We start from the raw sequence: 22,196 nt of genomic DNA on the forward strand, positions 1-22,196 counted from the left end.
TCACAATGCTATGTGGATTACTACCAGAACGTCGCTTGTTGATTCTTGAACTGACCGGGACAAGCGGCGAACCCGCTGTTTGATCGCGGCAAGTCTCATTGCACGGTCCTTGTGTACTGGTGCACACATACTGTATGTCCACGCTTCGGGAATCACTTCCAGTTCTCGTCAACGTGACAAGCGAGCCGCAGCTGAACCTTGGAGAGTCTTGGAGACGGCGTTTTTGGCGGCCTCCAGACAGCTGGGCCAAGTGGGCCAATGGCTTAGTTACCGGCATGGAGGTCTATGCGCACAGCACGGGCTTGATACTGATGATGAGCAAAAGGGCGGTGTTGGCGGAGCACACATTGAGCGTTCCGGACGCGGAAAGAGCCACTCTTCCTGCGCTCCGTCTGTCCCTCCGAAGCATAGCACGCACGGTGGAGGACTTTCGTGCAGGTCGGGAGAGCGAAGTCAGGTGCTGCGTCGACCACCGGGCAATGGTGTCGGCGAGAGCGAAGAAGGCTGAAGCCATGGCGTGATGGTATGAATAGAAGCAGTAGCTAGCCAGCCACGAGGTGGCTTACAGGCTCGGCATTTTGGCAAACTGTGTACCGTGTACTACTACTGTGTACTGCGCTGCCTCAGCCGCCAGCGAGCTGTCCAAAAGTCAAAAGCTGTGCAAGACGCGACGCCTTCTGACCATGCATGCATATAGAGTCTTGCCTGCCCCTCTCCTTACCGACACCGACACCTCTTCCCTCCTGCTCAACCATTAGCGACACCTCTTCCCTCCTGCTCAACCATTAGCGACACACCTTCCCTCCTGCTCAACCGTTAGCGACACCTCTTCCCTCCTGCTCACCCATTAGCGACACACCTTCCCTCCTGCTCACCCATTAGCGACACACCTTCCCTCCTGCTCAACCATTCTTGCCAGAAGAAGTCGCTCTTCAAGGAAGGTGCGTTTCAATCCATGTCATCCACGCCCCCGACCAGAAGGAATCGCGGGAGGTGCCTGCTCCCGACGGGATGGATGACGATCAACATGCTGGATAGCGATAGCGAGAGCGGCAACACGCCGGACGATTTATGCTCTGGCCATGAAAGACCTGATGGCGCCAACGACCCCCGAGAGATCCCCACCCTCTGTAAACCACATTCAGCATGTCGAACATGGGTATGCAAGTCAAGCTACCACCACATCGGCCTCTCCACCGCGCAGCTATCCAGACTATGTACGCTATGCCAGGCTGCTGGCCACCAGAAATCGGAAAATGCACAGGACAGCACTCGGCGAGTCCGATGGACATGCAGTCCAAAAGCAGCTTGACACCAGACAAAGCCACTCCAGACCACTCCCGCCATTGAGAGCCTGTCACAGCACATTCCCAGGAGAGCCTGAATTCGCGTACATGCGGTCTTGCCGCACACCCTCCAACATCCTCTTGATCGTACACTGACTAAACTTCTTTCAGTACCACCAAAATGAGCCACAGCGCAAGTAAGACTTCCAGCATTCGAGTCGGCGAAAGCGTAGATAACCAACCAACATGTGACCTTACAGAATCCAATTGCGTAAAAATGCCACTCGATCCAGAACTCTCCACTTTGGACAGGTACAGGCAAAGCGTAGGCCAATCTCTGACTTCCCTCAAGACTCTGCTTAACGCTGTTCGTGCTCCATTGCCAAAGGACACCGGCGATGGCACATATCTACCACAGGCCGATAACGAAACGGTATTGGGCGAGATCAACGATGTTATAAGAGACCTCGCACGACAAGACATCAAGGATATTGCTGGACTTGTAGAAACGGTGAAAGGTGCTGCACTCGATAAACCCCTAGACGATAGGAAATACTTGATGGAAACTATGGTGAGAGTGGCGTCCAAACTTCCCACCGATGATCTTCAGAAGAAAATCACGGAGACTTTGATTATCACGCTTTGGAATGATCTGGAGCATCCCCCGCAGACGTTGCTCAGCGATGAGTTTCAATTCCGCCAACCAGATGGAAGCAACAATTCATACAAGTATCCTGATATTGGCAAAGCTGGCATGCCTTACGCGCGAACTGTCGCCCCAAAGACAAAGCAGGCTGGAGTGCTACCGGATCCAGGTATTCTGTTTGATTCTGTGCTTGCCAGAAAGAGTCCCAAGGGTGAGCTACATCCCAACCGGATTTCAAGCATGCTGTTCTACCTGGCTTCTATCATTATTCATGATATATTCAGGACAGATCATCGGGACTTCACCAAATCAAACACCTCCTCCTACCTGGATCTCGCTCCCTTATATGGTAGCAATTGGGAGGAGCAGAAGAAGATGAGGACTTTCAAGAATGGAATGATCAAGCCTGATTGCTTTTCGGAAACTCGCCTCCTTGGCTTGCCACCTGGTGTCGGCGCGATCCTGATTTGCTTCAACAGATACCACAATTACGTAGTCCAGCAGCTTGCTGCGATCAATGAAGACGGACGATTTACCGAGGATGCAGAAAAGCCAGCAATGGTAGAGAGATATACCAACAAGGAAGGGAAGAAAGATACGATCAACAAGCGTGATGATGACCTCTTTCAGACGGCTCGCCTCATCACCTGCGGACTTTACATCAACATTATCCTGATCGACTATGTCCGGACCATTCTCAATCTGAACAGGACTGACAGCAACTGGCAGCTCAATCCGCGCGTCGAGGTTCAGGATGGACCACCTATGGGGACAGGAAATCAATGCAGCGCAGAATTCAATCTTGTCTATCGCTGGCACTCAGCTATCTCTGAAAGGGATGACTACTGGACCCAGGAATTGTTCAAGGAGATGTTCCCTGGCGTTGAGCCTTCCAAGGTTGCAGAGCCGCAGAATGTCGGAATGTTTTTAGGAAAGCTGGCTGAGGACCAGATGAAGATCCAAAAGCTAGATCCTACTGAGCGTCCATTTCCGGCACTGAAAGCAGAACAAGAGAAGATGCCGCGCAAGAAGGACGGCCCATTCAAAGGCAACTATGACGACGATGATCTTGCCGACCTTCTTACCAGTAGTATCGAGGACTGTGCGAACGCCATGGGTCCCCAGCAGGTACCAACGATTATGAAGGCCATAGAAACGCTCGGCATTAACCAAGCAAGGACGTGGAGATGTGCGACATTGAACGAGATGCGAAAGCATTTTAAATTGAAGCCTCATGAGAAGTTTTCCGACATAACCGAGAACGAAGAGGTAGCCACCGCTCTAAAGCATCTCTACGACAGCCCTGATCAGGTCGAGTTGTATCCTGGACTTGTGGTAGAAGATGCCAAGGATCCTGTACTGCCCGGCAGTGGTTTGTGTCCTTCGTATACAGTTTCTAGAGGAGTCTTGTCAGATGCTGTGGCACTTGTCAGAGGAGACAGATTCTACACTTCCGCCTACACTCCTGCATTACTCACCAACTGGGGCTACCAGGAGGCTCACTACGACCTAGCGATCGACAATGGCTGCGTCTTTTATAAGCTGTTTCTACGTGCTCTGCCAAACAGCTTCGATCCTATGAGCGTTTACGTCCACTATCCTCTGACGATTCCATCGGAAACCCGCACGATCTTGAAAGGTCTCAAGAAAGATCATTTGTACAACTTCGACAGGCCCCAAGAGTCACATCACCCTGTCGTTCTTTTCAGTGCTGAAGCTGCAAAGAAGGTAACTGAGGATCAAGAGACATTCCACGTCACTTGGGGGCCTGCGATGGAATTCTTGATGGGACCCAAGGCCAAAAATTTCATGTTGGCAGGGGACGGTCCCGAGAACGCGGCTTCTCGAAAGATTATGGAGAAGCCTATGTACCAAGGCGCCTCCTCACGATCGATACCACAAGGCAATGAGAAGTGGCTGAGGGCTGTACGCGACTTCTACGAGCTGAAGACCACGGAGCTTCTCAAACAGAAGTCGTACAAACTGGCAGGCATGCGATATGTTGACATCATCCGAGACGTGTCAAATATGGCTCACGTGGCCTTTGGTGCTGAGCTCTTCAGTATTCCATTGAAGACCGAAGACTTCCCGCACGGTATGCTTGAACCACCACTTACTATTGCTCACAGAAGCTCGTTCACTGACTTGATAGCAGGCATTTTCACAGAGCAACAACTCTACCTCATCATGGCAGCAGTTTTCATATGTGTCTTTTTCGACTTGGACCCCCCGAAAAGCTTTCCGTTGAGAGTCAAAGCCCGCGAAGCTTGTCAAACACTCGGGAAGATAATGGCACTGCAAGTCGAGAGCGTGAAGCGTTTCGGTAAACTCTCCGAAACACTAATAGACGCTGTTATGCCAAACGAGGGTCCTTTAAAGGAGTATGGAGTTCACATGATTGCCCAGCTCTGCAAAGCGAATCCAGACCTAAGCGTGGATGACCTTGTTTGGGGCAATATCATGGGAACAGCTGGCGGCATGATTCCGAATCAAGGGCAGCTGTTTGGTCAAGCGCTGGACTATTTTTTCACCAACGAAGGCCACAAATACTGGAGTGATATTCAGAAGCTCGCGAAGCAAGACACGCTAGAAGCAGACGACAAATTGATGCATTACTTGATGGAAGCTGCACGCTTGTCCGGCGAGACCGGCGCCTTTAGATATGCGACCAAGGACGTTACGATCGTGGATGACACTGGATTGGAAAATCTTCCCATCGGAGACAAGGGCAAGATCACGCACCACATCAAGCAAGGGGACATTGTAATGGTGAACTTCAAGGCCGCCTCTCGCGACGCACGTCTATTTCCAAATCCCGATCAGCTCGACCTCAACCGACCGCTCGATTCCTATCTCATGCTTGGACATGGAGCACATCAATGTTTGGGTCTGCCGATGACTCGCGTCGCACTCACGACAATGTTGAAGGTCATCGCGCGCCTCGACGGTCTAGAGCCTATGCCGGTATCTGTTGGCAAGCAAAGTGGGCCGCATTGCGTGAAGAAAGTGGTGAAAGAATTCATCCCGGGCGACCGAGCATACCTTCCTGAGAGCTGGCACTACCACCTTTACCTGACGGAGGATTGGGATCAGTACTTTCCTTTCCCAACTTCTCTGAAACTGCGGTTCAAAGGTGAGGTACCCAATGTCAAGGCAGCGTAAGCAAGAGAATTGTTTTAGAGCTTGGCAAATATTGCAGATGTATGTATGGCTTGCATGAGGTGGTCAGTTATTCTACAGTCTATCAGCCGAACTCGGACTCTATGTGTAGCCTTATGATTATTCTTCTTCTGAGCAGAAAGCGTCACTGTCGAACTCACTGCACGCATGAGAGCGAACCTGTGCTGCTCTTTGTCTTGAGCGTAGCTTCGTGGATCCAGTCTTGAATGTAGACGCTGTAACGACGATTTGCTCTCTCAGTACATGCTCGCCTAGTGCTTCTGTTTTCCCCTCTGCACTCTAACATGGGCATCAAATCGCCTGAACAGAAACTGTCCCTCGATGAAGCATGATGCCATGAATAGCCACCAGATTGGAGACCGTGCGTTTACGGAGTGTTTGCGAAGTCGATTGCGAGCAAAGTAAAATGCTTCAAAAGTATGAATAGCGAGCATTGATCCTATCAACCAGGGCTGTATCGACCAGCTGAAGGCTGCAAAGCTCGGGCCCAGGACGCTTTCCACGATCTGGCCTTTGGCGAACCAGGAGCGCCGGCCATACGCCAAGAAAGTCGCGGAGATGACCAGGAACTCGAGCGCATAAAGTCCTGTGGGTGGTAGGAAGTCTTTGACGGTAACATCTGATTGATTGAGCGCCTTCCTGCATTCCTTATCAAGCTCCACGACCCTTTCTCGTGCTTCTCGATACGAGGACATGCGAGGGTTGAGTGGAATCCGATATGTCTTCCCGTGACAAGAGAGTGTGAGATCTTCAAGACTGATGTCTGTCATCTTGCCATCGTAGGCTCGTAGGGAGCTGACTCCGCCGAAGTGCTCCAGATACCTGATTATCAATTCGGGTGTCAGGGCAATGCGCAGCAGCGGCGGCAGGCAGCACTTACCGAGTCTGAGTGATCCTTGTTCATATGAGAGATGATCCGAGATTTGGCAGCCAAAGCTTGGGTCTCTTTGTCGGCCATGTTTCTTTGCTCGTCGCCGTCAAGACGGCCATTTGATGCTCATGGAATCGATTGGGATGCAACGCAAGTCACATGACTGCATGATCTATTCCATCGTTAGAGTTTCGGCTCAGACGCTGCCAAGAGAAGCATCTTTGCAGCACCGCAGGGCCTTAATCTGCAGGCCGTCCTCCATTGCACAATACTCACACCCGTTGGTATCCTCATTCCTGTCTCCTCGAGGAACGCGTCGCAGAGGTCAATATCACCATCCATCGTTGGTATGACCTCACGATGGCTGGATGCGAGGGGCCCTTTGTGTCGCACCGAGCGGAGCCATCATGCTCGGCTGACGCGTGGAACAACTCAAGAGAGTACGATGGCAGGTCAGCACATGCCTGCCTTTCGTCATATGTACAGCTCAGTTTCAGGGCAGAAACGGCGCTCCGCATTGAGCCTTCACCACAACACGCGGCTCGCTTAGAACGCCCGCTTGGAATAGCCGATCTCGCTGTCTTTGGATCGGGCACAAGACATGGCATATCCCAGCAACCTGTGGCTGATGACTGGAGCTCATATTGCGTCAGAGTGCAAAGTCGGCATAGCATCTGAATGGGTCTCTCACGGGCCTTGGAAACAGGTTTGGCACCTCTCACACTGACCTAAGTGGACATCCTTCTGCACTTCATGAACTTCTCTCCAATTTCTCCCATCGAGACAGAATAATAAGCACTCTTTCCTTGGTACAGCTAATTGCGAGCCACCACAATGTCCACCCAACAAGAAGAACAATCCGCCAGCCTGCAAGGCGAAGGCAATGCAAACGCCGGTCTGAATGCATCCGGCAGTGCATCCGCTCAGTCGAAGCAGACGAAGAAGACGCCCAAGAAGCTAGGCCAAAAGAGTCAGCAGCAACAGCCTACCCCTGATCACACTGATGAGGCTGATGCTGATGCCGGCGCAGACGCAGACGCAGAGGCAGATGCGGACGCAGGAGCCAACCAACAAGTATCAGCAGAAGCCGACGGCGAAGACGATGCAGAGCCTGAGGAGCAACCACAGTCACGTCAACCATCGCGCAGACGTCAAAGTCGCGGCCGCGGACGCAAAGGTGGACAACAGGAAAGCGACACCGAATCAATCGCTCGCAGTGATGTTAGCGCTGCTGGCGGACGTCGACAGAGGCAACGCAACAAGAAGCAACAAGCACAGACTCAGCAATCCCAGAAGTCTGGAGGCGGCCCCTTGGACGACATCAGCGAGCAACTTCCCGGCGGCGAGCTTGTCGGCCAGGCTGGTGACATGGTTCAAGGAACAGCTGGCAACGCAGTCAACCAGGTCGGTAACACGGCGGGTAAGGCTTTAGGCGGTCTCACAGGAGGCGGCAAGGAAGGTGGCGAAGAGAAGGACGATGGCAGTGGAGAGCAGCTTCGTTTGCGACTGGAATTGAACCTGGACATTGAAATTCAATTGAAGGCGAAGATCCACGGTGACCTGACTTTGGGTCTGCTCAACTAAGTGAGAAGCATCATGACTCTGGCGAAAGGGCGTTTTGGGCGGATTTCGGGAGCTTTGTAATGTGACGCATGTGCGTACTGTACTTTCACAGCGACAGAAAATCATTGTATGGTATCACGCGCGTCTTTTCTGTGACACTGTAGACGGGTTGCGTTTGACGAGACGACCTGATGGCTGTACAGTACATACTGTATTCAACTCGGAGCCACATCCGCCCACGGTTCGCTTCGGTTCGGTGGACGCACAGGTGGCTCCTTGCTTGTGACGAAATATGATGATGATGATCTTTCAAAGAGCTTTTGTCGAGCGACAGGTTGGTCTCACGAGTTACTACGGCTGACGTCCCAATTTCGCAAACCTTCATCCTTCACCAGCCTCTTGCAAGCGTGGATAACGCAAGCGCGGCTCCAAACCTTGAGTCTAAGTTCCATCGGCCACGATTCCCACGTTGCAAAACTTGGCATTCCTCGCATTGAAACAACGGTCCGCTTGACGGGGGCGTACGGCTTTGCGCGGCTAGAACTACAGTACCGTGGCCCTGGACACGACATCCTAGCCCGAATGATCTCACAGCACCGCACCGCACCCACCTGGAGGTGTGGCTGAAGCCGGCCAGGGTCAAGACAAGTGGATACAGTATGACTATGCGCCATGGTTGCGCGATCGGGCGTCAAACAGGTTTCCGTGCTGAGTACGTCCTTCTCTCGTCCTTGCTCTGTGAACCCACTCGCTCATCCTAAGCAGAAGCTCCTGCTCAATACCAACGCACTTCGGCCATCCAAGACTCACTGAGCTCGGAATACTGCACCACGGTGCACACAGTCTTCCGCCGCAAGCATAGGTCAATCAGCAACCATGTCGGAAAAGATCGCAAACGAGTCGTATCGGAAGAAGTTCAATGAAGAGCCGAAACTCGAACACCTATCCGAGGAGACCCTGGCCAATCCGCCCAAGCAACGAACGACGGCAATGCAAGCAAAGCAGGATGCCCTCATCAAGCAAGAAAAGCGACAAGCAGGTCTCGAGTCCAACCGATCTCGATCATCTTCGAGGAGAGAGCGGAGAAAGCGGATCCAGCAGATGATGGACGAGGGAAAGTACATGAAGACGAATTCTCTCGAGGCCTTGGAGGAAGCAGACGCCAACGGCGACCTAGCGCAGATGCGACCCTTCGAAAGAATAGGTCCTGACAGCACATCGATGGACGGACCCGTCACCATGGCACGCGCCATGAGGGGAGAGATTCCAGTTCGCGGCAGCAATCCTAATCAACCCTACTATATGACACCTCAAGAAGACGAGTCAGGAGGAGTATGTCCGAACAAATTTTTTGTCCCCTTTTTACGACGCAATCTGTACTGACCAGTCTCTCTCGCAGTCGCAACTCAAAGACACAGACGGACTCAAACTCACACTAGAAGCAAATCTCGACATCGAGATCGAATTGAAAGCCTCCATTCGCGGCGATCTGACCCTTTCATTATAGTAAGTTCCACTCCCCCCTTCCGTGCTTTTTTTATTTCCACCACCACCGGTCCCGGGTGATGGGGATGGGGATGGGGATGGGTAATGATAATATTGGTCCGCCTTCCTCAAGTGGTAGCAAGGAGTAACCAATATGCAGCGCCTAACTCATCGAACAGCGAGTAACGTGGGTGAACCTTTAGTACCGGCTGAGCACACCGACTATATATATATATATATATCTCCGTCCGTATACGGCCGGCGTACTCGTTTGAGAAGATTCACAAGAAAAAGAAGAGGAAGAAGACAAGTCGCCCGGGGTTGATGGTGTGGTGGATTACCATCGCAATTCGGCTGGAAGTGCATGCTGACCGTCACCAGTGAGTCCATTTAAACAGACAGGCGTTGGTCAAGGAAGGAGTATTGGGATGATGAAGCAGAAGAAGACGATGATGATATGAAATGTCTCTTCATCTGTGTGACATTTGGGTATCTCCAGCTGGGCGGTCTGTACTACATTTACGTATGCGTGCAAGTCATAATTCTTTCCGTGCGTCAAGTCGTGTTCAAACAGCCTCCCCGAGCACTCAGCGGTACTGTACAATATTACAATTCATGTCATTTTACTTCAACTTCTCGGCAATTCCAGCAGTAGTTCCAGAAGCCCCGGGGGCCGGTCTGAAGTACAGCCGTCGGGTACCACCAGCCTTGCTCAGCTCACTGAAGTGCTTTTCCTTGTCCTCCTTGCACTTTTCGGCACTTGCCTGTTTGGCGCGTTGTATCATACCGTCAACCCACTTTTGACTGTGCTCTGGTAGGACTGCACGCTTTGATGCGCTCGAGGGTCCTGACAAGCCAACCTCTCCAGTGGTCTGCCTACTAGGCGGACGTGACAAAGTCGCGGTCGACGGTCGTGAGCTTGACGATATCGATTTTGGTGTAGAGCTCTGGGTTCCAGATGCACCCTTCTTGGGTGTCGATTTAAGCCCATTGCCTCGTAGATCAAATGGCAGTGGCTTACCCTGTACATCATCGTCGCCGTCACTGCTCTCTGGCCGCGAGACGGCTGCCATTGGCGACTTGGTCCGAATGAATTCCGCAGGGCCACTAGCCTTGCGGGGTCGATTCGCGCCGGTCACAGTTTGCACCTCTAGATTTCCCTCAGATACAGTGCGGCTCCCATGATGTTGAGCAAAGCCAATGAGATAGTCAGCCAGATCGGTCCAGCCGCCGCCCACTCGAACCATCACACGTTGCTCGCCTTCTCCTACTATGCGCACGAAAAGCTTGATTGGATCATCACGACCGCTTTGTGTAAGATGGTAAAGCTTCACTTCAGGATCAGAGGAAGAAGTGGACTTCTTCGGTGACGATTCCGCCGGCACAATGGTGAGATCACCGCTTCTGGTTAGTCCTCTCACTGCTTGTGCCTTCGGACGAGGTCCGATAAAACCATGCGAACGGGATACAGGTGTTTCAGCACCAAGTCGAGGCTTAAACTTGATAGGCGCTGGGAGAGCGTCCAAAACGTCAGAGACATGGCGATCGAAGTTGTCCGCATCAGGTCGGAGTGTTGCTTTGACAATCTGTGAGCCAGGAGACATTGGCCTTGTGTTCTGATTGCGAGAGGCCTCCTTGACGCGACGTTTCGGCATGGCGGGATTCAGTGGTGGTGCGAGCGGGTCAAAACTTTTTCTCATTACCGGCGACTCACTCTCTTCATGGACGGCCGAAATTTCATCTCCCGTAGTCTCCAGGCCATCTTCTGTGAATGTCTTGCCATATGGAGGGGTCGGAAAGCAGCCGATGCTGATATCTGATTTACCTGGCATTTTCGCTGATAGATCCTGTTCCAGAGAAGACTGTCGTGACCAAGCAGGCGGGGTGTGAGGCGGTGTAATCCTTGGAGAGACACTATTATGCCGTGACTTTGGTACATCGATACTCTTCAAGTCTGCTCGCGAAAACAACTCGATGGAAGCCAGTGAAGCCCGTTTCACTTGAAAGGCCTCATGAACAGGCTCAATTTCGGCATCGGGTGTGGCAAGATCAGCTTGAAATGTCTTCACCGTGGCAGATTTGGGACGAGGGTCGCGGCTCGTCGACGCTGTGAGAAACGCGAAATCAGGTAGGGGAAATAATGTCTCTATGTGCGTTGTGGTGGAGCAATTTGGTGCAGTTCGTGGTCTCGATGACAAAGATGCCGGCCGTGCCTTGCGAACGGACACCATATCAAGGTACTCGCGAGCGGGCACTGACGGTCGATGAGGTCTTGGAAGTGATGCTGTTCTCTTGCGACCAATGCTCCAGTATGGTCGTTCTGGAGTCCGTGCAGAGAATGACCGATCCAAGGAGGGCTGGGGCAGGCTTTGCACGAACATTCGGTCAAAGACATCTGTCTCAATCGCAACTGCTGGCGTTTTGGTCGAGGCTTCTTCGTCCATTGCGCCTTCAGAGAGCAAGACATTTCCAGGAGCCTGCCCTGATGGCGTGGTGTCAGATGGAGACGCAAGAGGCCAGTTCTCAGGGAACTCGTCCTTTGATGGTGAGTGGAATGGCGAGTTCAGGCCAGTAGGCTTATAAGTTGCCGGAGCGATGCTGTCGCGAGCCGACAATGTGGCCTTCTGGCCATCGTGGGTGTGGAAACGAGGTTCGTCGTGGCTCTCCGCATTGCTTCCCTCTGCTTGGATAGAGTCAGCCATGGGCTTGGCATCACCAACCACCCCACTGCTGGCTTCATTGACCGAGCTTTTGGGGTGGCTTGCTTCTGAGTGGGCTGAGCTTCCACCACGGATCGAATTGAATTGTGAGCTGACCAGAGACACTGGTGACAATGCTTTGCGATCTGCTGACTCTGCGGACACTGCCGAGCGCCATCGACTGCTGAGCGTTCTCTTAGGCTTGATCTGTTCAGGGCTCCGGTCCTTTTTAAATAATTTTGTGAAGGCATTACTCGCATGCTCAAACGGCCGAACCGGACTCTTGGACATATTAAGCCTTTCGCTCTGCTCGATACCGGCATTGAGGAATGCCGCACGCTTTCTGGCCAGTTGGCCGCGCTGAGATTCGCCGTCGACAGGACTCGAGCCGGACGAGACACTTCTGTGAGCAGAAATAGCAGAGACAGAATTGACGTCTTCGAGCGACAGTTCCGGGCGAACAACTAGAGGAACAGGTTGAGAGACTGGTCGGCTAGGCAGCAGGGCACTTGCGGACATGGTGGCTGTGACGACCCGAAGCTCCTTTGCGTGATCTGAGAGTGTTTCCGTGCCAGAGACTGTGTCGGCCTTTGACCAGCCGCCTTGGGCCAGCCAAGGACTTTGATCTCGAGACTGCACATCCTGCGATGGTCGGCGCACAGCATCGTCATCAGAATCTGGATCTTCAGTCTCAGAAACAGTCAAGATACCACTCGGAGCGGCAGCTGATGATGAAGAGGTCTCGCTGTCAGGTCCAGCGGCGGACTGCTGTCTTAATCTATGCCATTCGTCTTCAAGCACTTTGCGATCAGCTTGGACTACCCATGTGCCATACGCAGATTCCAGCAGTTCGAAATCGTCAACCCACGTGTCAGGAACACAGTCGTCTCTGCCTTCAAGATCGTCGAGAAAACGATCGAGTCTCCGTCCCAGGCTGCCCACTTGGCGCTGTATCGCAGCTTTCAAGTCTTCCAAAGCTTGCCTGTCTAAGCTCGCTGTATCAACCGGTGAGACAGAGCTTGACGAAGTCGAAATTGCTGCCCAGCCGCGATCGAGTTCGTGCCGTGCTCGTTTAAGATCGCGCAGATAGTTCGGAGCGCTGCGTAGAATGATGAGTCGAATGGTCCAGACGTCAAGCAGGCGATGTAGCTTCGACAGGAAAGGGAGTGCCTGTAGAATGGTCGCGGTGACCAGAGCGGTGAAGTCGTCCAGCTTCTTCAGGTCGACAGTCGCAGCTGAATAGTCGCCAAACGCATCTGACCTTGACGGCGGCCTAGAGTTGACACGGTAGTGGGAATTCAACACATAATCCTTCAGCTCTTCCACGTCCATCTCGTCCAGATGCTGACCAATCTCATCGGCTCGCTTCTCGTATGCTCTGACAGTGCTCGCGGGAAGACTGCCCCAGAAGTCTTCGTCTGCTTCTCCATGCTCCTCCACAGCGTCAACAGCGTCGCCACGTCCAGAGACTACGCTTCGACGAGCGCGCTTGGGAATGTCGAAGGTGCCAGGCCATTGCCAAGCGTCAATCTCGCGCGCCCATGTCCTGAGATGCAGACAAGTGCTCGCAGCCTTGGCGGCCAAGGCGCGTTGTGAAGGCGATGCTGTGTGGATACTTCTGATGAGGGTATGCGAGCTGGTCATGTCCATGTCGTCTGGCTCGGCGGAGCAGGCACGAAGGGTGGTGGTCGGCGAAAGGTCACGCAGCAACGGGTCAAGGGCGCGAGCATGCTGGCGAGAGGGCGAGCGCGACTTGGTGCGTATATGCAGAGGCACAGGCACAGGCAAAGGTGCTTTGGTGGGCGGCGGGATGTGCGGGCGGTTGGCGAAAGGGTGCTCAAGAGGCATTGCTGCCCGGCGACACAGCGACGTTACGCGTTACGCGTTACTCGTTACGCTCGTTACTCGCGATACTTTTTTGGTGACGCCGAAGGCTGAAGGACGATAGGGGAGGATGACAAGCTCCCAGTGCGGTGCGCCTTGGAGGTGTCGGTGTCGGCAGTAGCGGAGGAGTTGAAACAGTGAGGTCCAAGAGGCATGTCGATAGCGCGCATGCGAGTGTTCCTTTAAGGCGTATTCTATGCTCTTCCTCTTCACGTTCAGTGGTGTGCGTGTATCAGAATTGCGGGATTGGCAGTGAAACAGTGCATAATAGCAAAGCACGAGACACCGCCAGCGGCGTGCTGAGCTAGAGGCCGAGGCCGCACGGGGACGGGGACGAGATGAGACGAGCGTGTGGGAAACGAGTGAATGTAATAATGCTTCTTATTATGGCCCGACGGGCGTCTGCATGTGCGCGTGCGTGTGCATCGTTCCGATTATTATTTAATTATGCTTGGATGTTAGAGAATTTTAGCGGCTAGTGGAGCTAGTGCGTAAGTCAGTTTTCGAGTTAGTTTCTAGTAGATATCCGGATCTAAGAAGTGTCGATATTGCTAGCTAAAATAGGCCTTCCGTAGATACTAGGGTCTCTAACTTTATATCGTTAAAACTTAATAGTATAGGGCCTATTCTCGATAAAAGGAGGTGTTATAGCCGTTACTATAGGTGTCTATTTAACTATCTAACTAATCTATCTCTTATATTGCTTAAGCTCTTTAAAATAGCCTATCTCTTACCTATTTCTATAACGTATTAACTACGATAGTCGCTATTTAGTCTATTAACCGAGGGTAGCTTTTTAAAGGCTGCTAAATACGACTAGGTATAGCCTTTCGTATCTAATATATAGGAGGAAAAGCCTATAGCTCGTTCGAAGGATAGGTTAACGAGAAGGTCTATCGGTTATTATCGTTATCGTCGCGACTTTAATTATAGTCGTAACGACTCGGAGAGTATTCGCAAGATAGAATACAATAAGCTACCGTATAACGCTTCGATCGCGGTAATTGCGTTATTTAATAAAGGTATAGATAAGCCGTATAGATACAAGATTGCTCGTAGAAGTCGTAACTCGGCGGTAGAAGGTAACTATATTTATAGTTATATACTAGACTATATAGACGTCCGATCGGCTTCTAATAGCCTCTAGGTTGTTATAGAAGGCCTAATAGATTAGTATAATTATAATACAGCCTATATATTCTACCTATTAAAAGAGGGACCTAATATACCTCGCCTAGCGATTATTAGAGCGCACTAGGCTAAAAAAGGTGTTATTACGTAGTCTGCAAAGAAGGATAAGAAGCGAGTTACTTAAGCTAATAAGGGCAATATAAAGCTATAGCTAGATAACCTTAACTGTAACCTTAGCCCTCTTACGGACGATATAACCGGTATAGGACTCTCCTACGAGGCTATATTAGTCCGTATTAATAGTGTTCTTTATAAAAGAGTCGTCTAGTAGAGTGCTTAGCAGCGAGAGATGCTTAATAGCGGTGTTAGTAGAGATATAGGTAGATATTTCCTCGACTTCCGGTACCTTAGGCAATTTAGCTTATACCTAAGGCATTAGCTCCCGCTTCCTAATATTCGACTAACTATCTATATACAGTTATTTCTATTCGACGCGACTTATAAAACGAGCGACAACGACTTCTATCTATTTATAGTCTATATCTATTACGGTAGCTGTAAGCTAGCCTATAAGGCATACCTTCCGTAGGCGTACGAGGTATATATACCTTCCGATAGGGACCTAGAGAGATAGACAATACATTAACCTAGCCGACTACCTTGTTCCTTCGTAACAATTAGTAGTACTACTAGGTTAAGAACCTTTCAATTCGTTAAGCGTACCGAATACGCGAGACGAACGATATATAAAAAATAGCTCTCCGAATATATAAAAAACAGCCCTCCGAATAGAAGAACTTCTATATAAAAACAATAACAATAACGAGAACCGCCCTCTCCGCGTACGCTACGACGCATACCGGAATAAGCAGCCTACGGTACGCTACCGAGAAAGACGCCTAAATAGCCCTTACTATACGCGACTATCTCTAAGCCGGATAATAGTAGGAATAGCGGAATAGCTATAAGAACAAGATATATACTATCCGGCGCTACTTAAGGCGCTACAATAGCGACGTATAGTACTATAATAGAGACCGAGGCTATAATAGCAAGACTAGCTACTATAGATCGAGTAGGTCGAAGAGTTAGATAAGTACTAGGTATATAAACTCGAGTAGCCGTACTAGCTAGACGACCTTAACGACCTATACGAGCCTAGCCGGCAGTATAAGCCTAAGCAGCTATACGGGCCTAAGTAGCCTAACGAGCTGTACGAGAACGAGCCGGACTAGCAGTATAAACCTAGGTAGGGGTACGAGCTCGACGAACTATAGGCTAAAGAGCCGTACGAGCCTAACGAGCTTAACGACCTATACGAGCCTAGCCGGCGGTATAAGCCTAAGTAGCTATATAGGCCTAAGCAGCCTAGCGAATCTAAGCGGTCCGATACGTATACGACTAAAGAGCCGTATAAGAACGAGCTAGATTAGCAGTATAAACCTAAGTAGGAGTACGAGCTTAACGAGCCGTACGAGCCCGATAAAGAGCAGTACGAGCTTAACGAGCCGTACGAGCCTAACGAGCTAGATACACTTAAGAACGCGACTAGCGAGCGCGCGACGACTAGACAGCCTAACGGGCTTAAAGAGCCTAGTAAGCCTAAAGAGCCTAGATAGCCTAGCGGGCTTAAAGAGTAGTACGAGCCTAAAGGGCCTAGCGAGCCTAACGAGCACTACGAGCCTAATAAATAGCATAACGAGCTTAACGAGCCGTACGGGCCTAACGAGCTTAACGAACCGTACGAGCCTAACGGGCTTTAAGAGTAGTACGAGCTTAACGAGCTATACGAGCCTAACGAGCCGTACGAGCCTAACGAGCCGTACGAGCCGTACGAGCCTAAGTAGCGATACTAGCCTAAAGGATACGATACGACTAAGCCTAAGAGGACGGACAAGCCTCTTCTACGCGCGAGGAAGACCCCCTATTATATACGCTAGAATAGCCGTTAGCGCCTAAATAGCCGTTACCGCCCGAATAGCCGTTAGCGCTATAACGGATAGCGCTTCTATTACTAAATAACGACTTCCGAGACTATAGATATCGCTATAGTAGTACGGCCGCGACGACTCGTACGGAGATAACGTACGGAGACAACAAGGATATAGCGATATAATGCTTATATAAGCGACCTAGTATATCGCCTTTGTTCTGTTTAGATAGGGGTATTGTTACGGCAGCTACAAGCTAGCCTATAAGGCATACCTTCCGTAGGCGTACGAGGTATATATACCTTCTAATAGGGACCTAGAGAGATAGACAATATATTAACCTAGCCGACTACCTTATTCCTTCGTAATAATATCCGTAATTTATTTAGCTCTTAGATACCCGGAGGCTATATACTACTATAGAGTTAGCGAGTAAAGGTAATTAAAGCCGGCCTTTAGGTCCTAAGGAAATAGGCACCTTAGTAGAAGCTAAAGATAGCTCTTATAGACGACTCGGTATAAGAATAGCGGGCTATTCGACTAGCCTACGAAGAGATTACAATATATCTCTACTAACGATACGCGAAAGAGACCTTCCTCTAACACTTTCCTAAGAAGCTATATCCGCAGGTTTAGCGACTATTCTTATACGCTATATACTACGCCTATAGCGAGACGGAGGTTTAAGAGACAGTAGACAATATAGCAACGGAGCTACGTAAGAAGCAGGCTTTAGACAAACAGGTCTAATATCTCCTAAATAACTAGCGTAAAAAGTTATATTTATAGGCGACTTAGGTATAGTTAGAAAACCCTCTCCTTATATAGATCCGGACGACTTCGCTATTAGAAGGATATTATAACGCTATTAAATACGATAATAAGAAGGCGATAGTCTAGCTATCTATATATAGCACTATTGTCGAGCTAATAAGGATTAACGCTTAGCTGCTTTATAAGGCGGACCTATAACTATATAGGATTATAAAGGGCACTTAATATTAGAGGATTAAATAGATGCTATTCTTCGAGAAGCTACAGCTACCGGCTACTTAAGACTACGTTAGGAAGCAATTGTCGATTGCTAAAGAATATAGATAGATAGATAGATATTTCATTTGCCTATTGTAGTGCCTTTCGGCCTATATAGGTCTGTTTCTATATATTGTTTTAGGTAGGAAACCAACTTAGTTAGTAAAAACCTCCCTCCTGTCCTATTTATAAGTGTTAATCTTCCTCGTTTCCTTGTTTTCCTTCCTCTAGGGTATACTAGTGTTATAGTTGTTACCTTCTAACTACCTTGCCTGCTGCCTTGCCCTTCTTTCCCCCTCTTCTTTCCTCCTTCTTATCTACTCTTTAGTTTCCCTTACTAGTACGAATTATTATATAAATCCCTATTTAATGATCTACTTTACTATCCTCTTTAGGTCTTCTTTGCTCTAGATTAGCTTGTCGTATTCCCTTTCTATTGCTTTTAGTCTCTAATTACTTCTGCCTTCTAACTATTAAGGGCAGACTAGTAGTATATGCTTAGGGTTCTAAGATTGGTAGCTATATTAGTAAGCTCTGTTTTCAATTCCTAGGACGTTTCTTCTAAATAGGTAAGATCTAAGTCTAATATGTTCAGATCTAATTTAGATAGCTAGGCTTGCCTCGGCCCTATTTAGGTCCTTATAGAGCTAGTAGTTATGTTAACCAAATTTAATCAGTGCCTTTAGGGTTCCTAGTCTAACTTGTATTTTGTTCTATTCCTGCTCCTATAGGTATCTAGCAATTAATTCTGCTAGGCTTTGTTTCTCCCCTTTTAGCTTGTCTTCCTTTAGCCTTATGTTTGGTCCCTAAAGCCTTTTCTCTAGCATTTCTCTTGTTAAGACTCTATATTGCTCTAGGTCTTTAACTTTCTAAGGAGTTATTTGTAGTCTATCTCGCCTCCTAGTCCTAATATACTAGGCTTTTATCTTGTCTAGTGCCTTTTAGATAGTCTATTAGGCTAGGTATTCTATTGTCTTTGCTGTATATTGGTGTCTTAGTCCCTTAAAGTATTATTTAACTAGTAGGATCCCTAACTCTATTTCTACTACCCTTGTTAGTATAGTTTTGTATGCTCCTAGGATTTTCTTTAGGCTTTGGGTTTAGGACCTACTAACTAGTTGCTTAATCCTCTTTAGTGTTTTTTCCTAGGCTATCTATATCTGTGCTCTATATAGCATTGCTAGCTTGACAATTGCTTTGTATATAACTTTAGCTTTCTCGAATATAGCCCCCTATATAGAGGCTATAAGCCTATTAATGGATTGTATATTAGCATCTGCCCTCTGCTTTGCCTTCTTTACTTATAGTCCCTAATTCAGTTTTAGATCTAGCTAGATCCCTAGTACCCTAAGCTCTGTTAATAGTTGGGTTTCAAAGCCTTAGATAGTAATTGATTGCTTTATATTATAGGTTGATTTAGCCCTACTAAAGTAGATAAGCTAGTATTTTTCTAGGGCGAATTTTGCTCTATGCCTCCTTACCTATTTTTTATACTCCTAGTACTTCTCTTCTAGGATCTTACAGTTGGTTTCTGTTGTCTTAGACTAGGCTAGGATGTTTGTGTTATCTATAAACCCTAATACTAATATGTTTTTTAATTCTAGGAGTAGAAGTAAGTCTACTACGAAGATAAGGAAGAGGATTAGGGAGAGTGTTAATCCTTAGGGGATTCCCTTTTTAGTTAGCATTAGGTCTGATTTGAATTTGCCTAGAATAAGCTGTATTAATCTTTCCTATAGGAAGGACTAGATAAATTGGACTATCCAGTTTAGTATAGCTTTCTATTTAAGTATATATAGGAGCCTTTTATAGGAGATATTGTTAAAGGCTCCTAAGATATTAAGGGAGAGGAGGGTTACTACCTAGTTTTAACTATAGTACTAGATATGCTTAATCTGTTCTATAATTAGTTCTATAGCTATTAGTGTTAACCTCTTCTTTCTTCCTCCTATCTAGCCTTTAGGAAGGATATTCCTTTCCTCGGTAAAGGTTGTTAGCCTTTTAGCGACAATTTTTTCTAGCACCTTGCTTATTATATTGAGTAGGGCTATTAGTCTATAGGCCTTAAGCTGTATATAGTCTTCCTTCTAGGGCTTCCTTAGCACTACTGTTAGGGACTTCCTAAATAGTCTTAGGTAGTATCCTAGTACTAGGCTTTATGAAAAGATATTAGCTAGTACTAGGGCTAGCCCCTTCCTATATGCTTTTAGAAGTTTGTTATAGATCTTGTCTTCTCCTAGTACCTTATTACCTAGAATTTTCTTTAGGATCCTTTCAATAGTTTCGGGTTTGACCTAGGTGTCTCTTAGTATGCTTAGTAGTAGAGTCTCTTGTTCTTTCTCCTTTATATCTAATAGGTTTGCTTGTACTTTTCTATAGAAGAAGTGTTGGCCTAGGGCTCTTGCTTTCCCTTCTATTATAGTCTATATTTATCCTTATTGGTCTATAATGTCTAGGAATTGTAGTAGTATATCCTTATCCTATTTAGGTCTCCTTACCTATTTAGCTATCCTCTATATCTCCTCTAGTTTCTTTATAATTATTCCTATTATAGATCTCTATTCTTGTATCTTGTCTTTCTTAATCTGGATCTTCTTTTCCTAGTAGGCTTTATTATAGTTGTCCTATGCTTCCTAGGTATAGGTTTATATCTACTGCCTCCTAGCCTTCCTTGCTGCTTTAACCTTCTTTATATACTTACTAGTCTAGTATAGTTACTAGTATAGTGAATGTTTCTTTGCTAGGGTATACTTTCTAGCTACCTGTTTTAGGATTCCTATTAGTTCTTCTACTACCTTATTAATATCCTCTAGCCTTAGTAGGTGCTTTGTTAAGAGTTCCTCTAGTTTTAGGTCCCTTTCTAGTTCCTCCCTAATCCTGCCCTATTAGGCACCTTTCTAGTTGAGCTTCTCCTCTAGTTCCCTTTCCTAATTAGCTTAGACATTTAGCTTAATCTGTACCGGGAAGTAGTCTAATAATTCTTCTAGTTCCTAGTTAACCCTGCATCTTGTAATCCTGTTCCTAATCTAATATAATATAAAGTATAGGTCTAGTGTACTACTGCTTCCTCTTGCTTCCTAAGTAACTAGTCCCTTTAGGGTAACAATTTCTATTCCTTCTCTCTCTAATATATTAATTAGTCTTCCTACTAGGAAGTGGTAAGCTAGGGTAAAGTCTAAGCCCTAGAGGGGGTAGTAGAGGTTGAAATCCCTAAGTAGGATTCAGTAGGTATTCCCCTAGATAACTCTAGGTAGTCTTTCTAGGGTTTTCAGTTAGGTACTGCTTCTCAAGTCTAGTAGCAGGTTGTATATATAGTGGACTTAGAGTATACCTTAGGATATCTCTACTTAAACTGATATTAGGTCCCTATCCTCCTACAGTATAGCCTGCTAGGTTTCTGTATCTATCTCCTTGCTAATATAGATGCATGTCCTTAGGGCTCCCTAGTTGTAGATAATTAGGTAGTATCTTAGGTCTTTAACTGTTGCTAGTCTCTTTATATATAGGTTTAGCTAGGGCTCTTAGATTGCAATAATGTAATGTTCTTTTAGGTTTAGTACTTAAAGGAAGCTCCTCTATACCTTGTCTTTGCTCTTATTAACATTGTACTATATAATATTTAGTAATGTTGCAATGTTTATTAGGTTTTATCTATATTATTTCCCTATAAGTTTTCCTTTAGTCTTCCCTTACTTTAGACTAACATTTAACTAAGCTTTGTCTGCCCTGCTTCCTTTCCTATAATATTAAGGTATCTTAGTCTCCCTAGTTGCTAGTGACTCTCTTATATTAGTAAGGCCCTAAATATAAACCTATTATCTTGCCTAGACCTCTTTTATAGCACTTAGCTAGGTTGCTTCTATACCTAGCTGCCCTAGCTTGTTGTGTATCTTTTTAGTATATTGATCCTAGCTTCCTTTGCCTTCCTAGCTGCCTATATTCTTACTAGGTATTCCTTCGCCTAAGAGGGGTGTCTTTTAGTATAGTATACATATCTTGCTTCTCCCTTATATACTTTGTATTCTTTAACCTAGTAATCCCCTATATAATAGGAGTAGGTATTAGTTATCTTTGTACACTTAGCTACTAAGTGTCTATAGTGTTAGCATTTGAAGCACTGCATTATCCTATAGTTGCTTTGTTAAGGCACGTAATTAAGCGAGGAAACAACTCAATTGCGTACGAATCTACGAAGAGGTTGAAGGCCCTAGAGGCCTATATCCTCGTTGCTACGGCGACTGTTTGCCTTAGCAAACAGAGCAAGTGAATGAACCTTTGTCTAAGGCAGCTATAGTGTATAAGGGTAGCTAGCCGTAACAGTACCCCCCCCCCTCTAAACGTATAGTCCCTTATAAGTACCTATTTCTATCTGCTATAACGTCCGTGTCTAACTTCGTATCTAAATCCTTTACCGCAGTACGCTCGCTCGATATAACATAGCTAGTACTATTAATGTCTTGTACGCTAGCAGACCGGGTCTAATCGTCC

At 47.7% G+C, this 22,196-nt stretch overlaps 6 protein-coding genes across 6 annotated transcripts; 4 read left to right on the plus strand and 2 right to left on the minus strand.

Annotated features, from left to right (window-relative positions):
- Positions 1-748: 748 nt before the first annotated feature.
- On the plus strand, positions 749-5,228 carry MYCFIDRAFT_48406 (uncharacterized protein). Its single transcript, XM_007921845.1, has 4 exons — positions 749-941; positions 1,458-1,483; positions 1,547-4,027; positions 4,088-5,228. The coding sequence occupies exons 2-4, from the start codon at positions 1,468-1,470 to the stop codon at positions 5,092-5,094; spliced, it is 3,504 nt and encodes a 1,167-aa protein (XP_007920036.1). The 5' UTR covers positions 749-941; positions 1,458-1,467; the 3' UTR covers positions 5,095-5,228.
- Positions 5,229-5,363: 135 nt separating this feature from the next.
- MYCFIDRAFT_26770 (uncharacterized protein) lies at positions 5,364-6,070 on the minus strand (the record flags this gene model as incomplete). Its single annotated transcript, XM_007921584.1, has 2 exons — positions 5,364-5,911; positions 5,989-6,070. 2 exons carry the CDS (start codon positions 6,068-6,070, stop codon positions 5,364-5,366), a joined length of 630 nt encoding a protein of 209 aa, XP_007919775.1.
- A 747-nt stretch (positions 6,071-6,817) lies between these two features.
- Positions 6,818-7,567, plus strand: MYCFIDRAFT_89570 (K+-dependent Ca2+/Na+ exchanger NCKX1; the record flags this gene model as incomplete). Its single annotated transcript, XM_007923149.1, has 2 exons — positions 6,818-7,204; positions 7,277-7,567. 2 exons carry the CDS (start codon positions 6,818-6,820, stop codon positions 7,565-7,567), a joined length of 678 nt encoding a protein of 225 aa, XP_007921340.1.
- Positions 7,568-8,377: 810 nt separating this feature from the next.
- Positions 8,378-9,584, plus strand: MYCFIDRAFT_159430 (uncharacterized protein). The gene is made up of 3 exons (XM_007923150.1): positions 8,378-8,878; positions 8,946-9,052; positions 9,211-9,584. The coding sequence occupies exons 1-3, from the start codon at positions 8,423-8,425 to the stop codon at positions 9,215-9,217; spliced, it is 570 nt and encodes a 189-aa protein (XP_007921341.1). The 5' UTR covers positions 8,378-8,422; the 3' UTR covers positions 9,218-9,584.
- Positions 9,585-9,654: 70 nt separating this feature from the next.
- MYCFIDRAFT_192438 (uncharacterized protein) lies at positions 9,655-13,578 on the minus strand (the record flags this gene model as incomplete). The annotated part of the gene is made up of 1 exon (XM_007923151.1): positions 9,655-13,578. The coding sequence occupies one exon, from the start codon at positions 13,576-13,578 to the stop codon at positions 9,655-9,657; it is 3,924 nt and encodes a 1,307-aa protein (XP_007921342.1).
- Positions 13,579-13,684: 106 nt separating this feature from the next.
- Positions 13,685-21,979, plus strand: MYCFIDRAFT_169871 (uncharacterized protein; the record flags this gene model as incomplete). The annotated part of the gene is made up of 5 exons (XM_007923152.1): positions 13,685-13,722; positions 13,757-13,769; positions 13,802-13,866; positions 13,891-14,034; positions 21,967-21,979. The coding sequence occupies 5 exons, from the start codon at positions 13,685-13,687 to the stop codon at positions 21,977-21,979; spliced, it is 273 nt and encodes a 90-aa protein (XP_007921343.1).
- Positions 21,980-22,196: the final 217 nt, after the last annotated feature.

The sequence above is a fragment of the Pseudocercospora fijiensis genome (genome assembly GCF_000340215.1).
Source record: "Pseudocercospora fijiensis CIRAD86 unplaced genomic scaffold MYCFIscaffold_1, whole genome shotgun sequence".
NCBI lineage: Eukaryota > Fungi > Ascomycota > Dothideomycetes > Mycosphaerellales > Mycosphaerellaceae > Pseudocercospora > Pseudocercospora fijiensis.

Bases quoted from the DNA above. Each gene is read 5' to 3' on its own strand.
- MYCFIDRAFT_159430 (XM_007923150.1), top strand. From the start codon at position 8,423: ATGTCGGAAAAGATCGCAAACGAGTCGTATCGGAAGAAGTTCAATGAA. The intron at 8,879-8,945 runs GTATGTCCGAAC...TCTCTCTCGCAG, and splicing joins AAGAAGACGAGTCAGGAGGA to TCGCAACTCAAAGACACAGA.
- MYCFIDRAFT_48406 (XM_007921845.1), top strand. The intron at 4,028-4,087 runs GTATGCTTGAAC...ACTTGATAGCAG, and splicing joins GACCGAAGACTTCCCGCACG to GCATTTTCACAGAGCAACAA.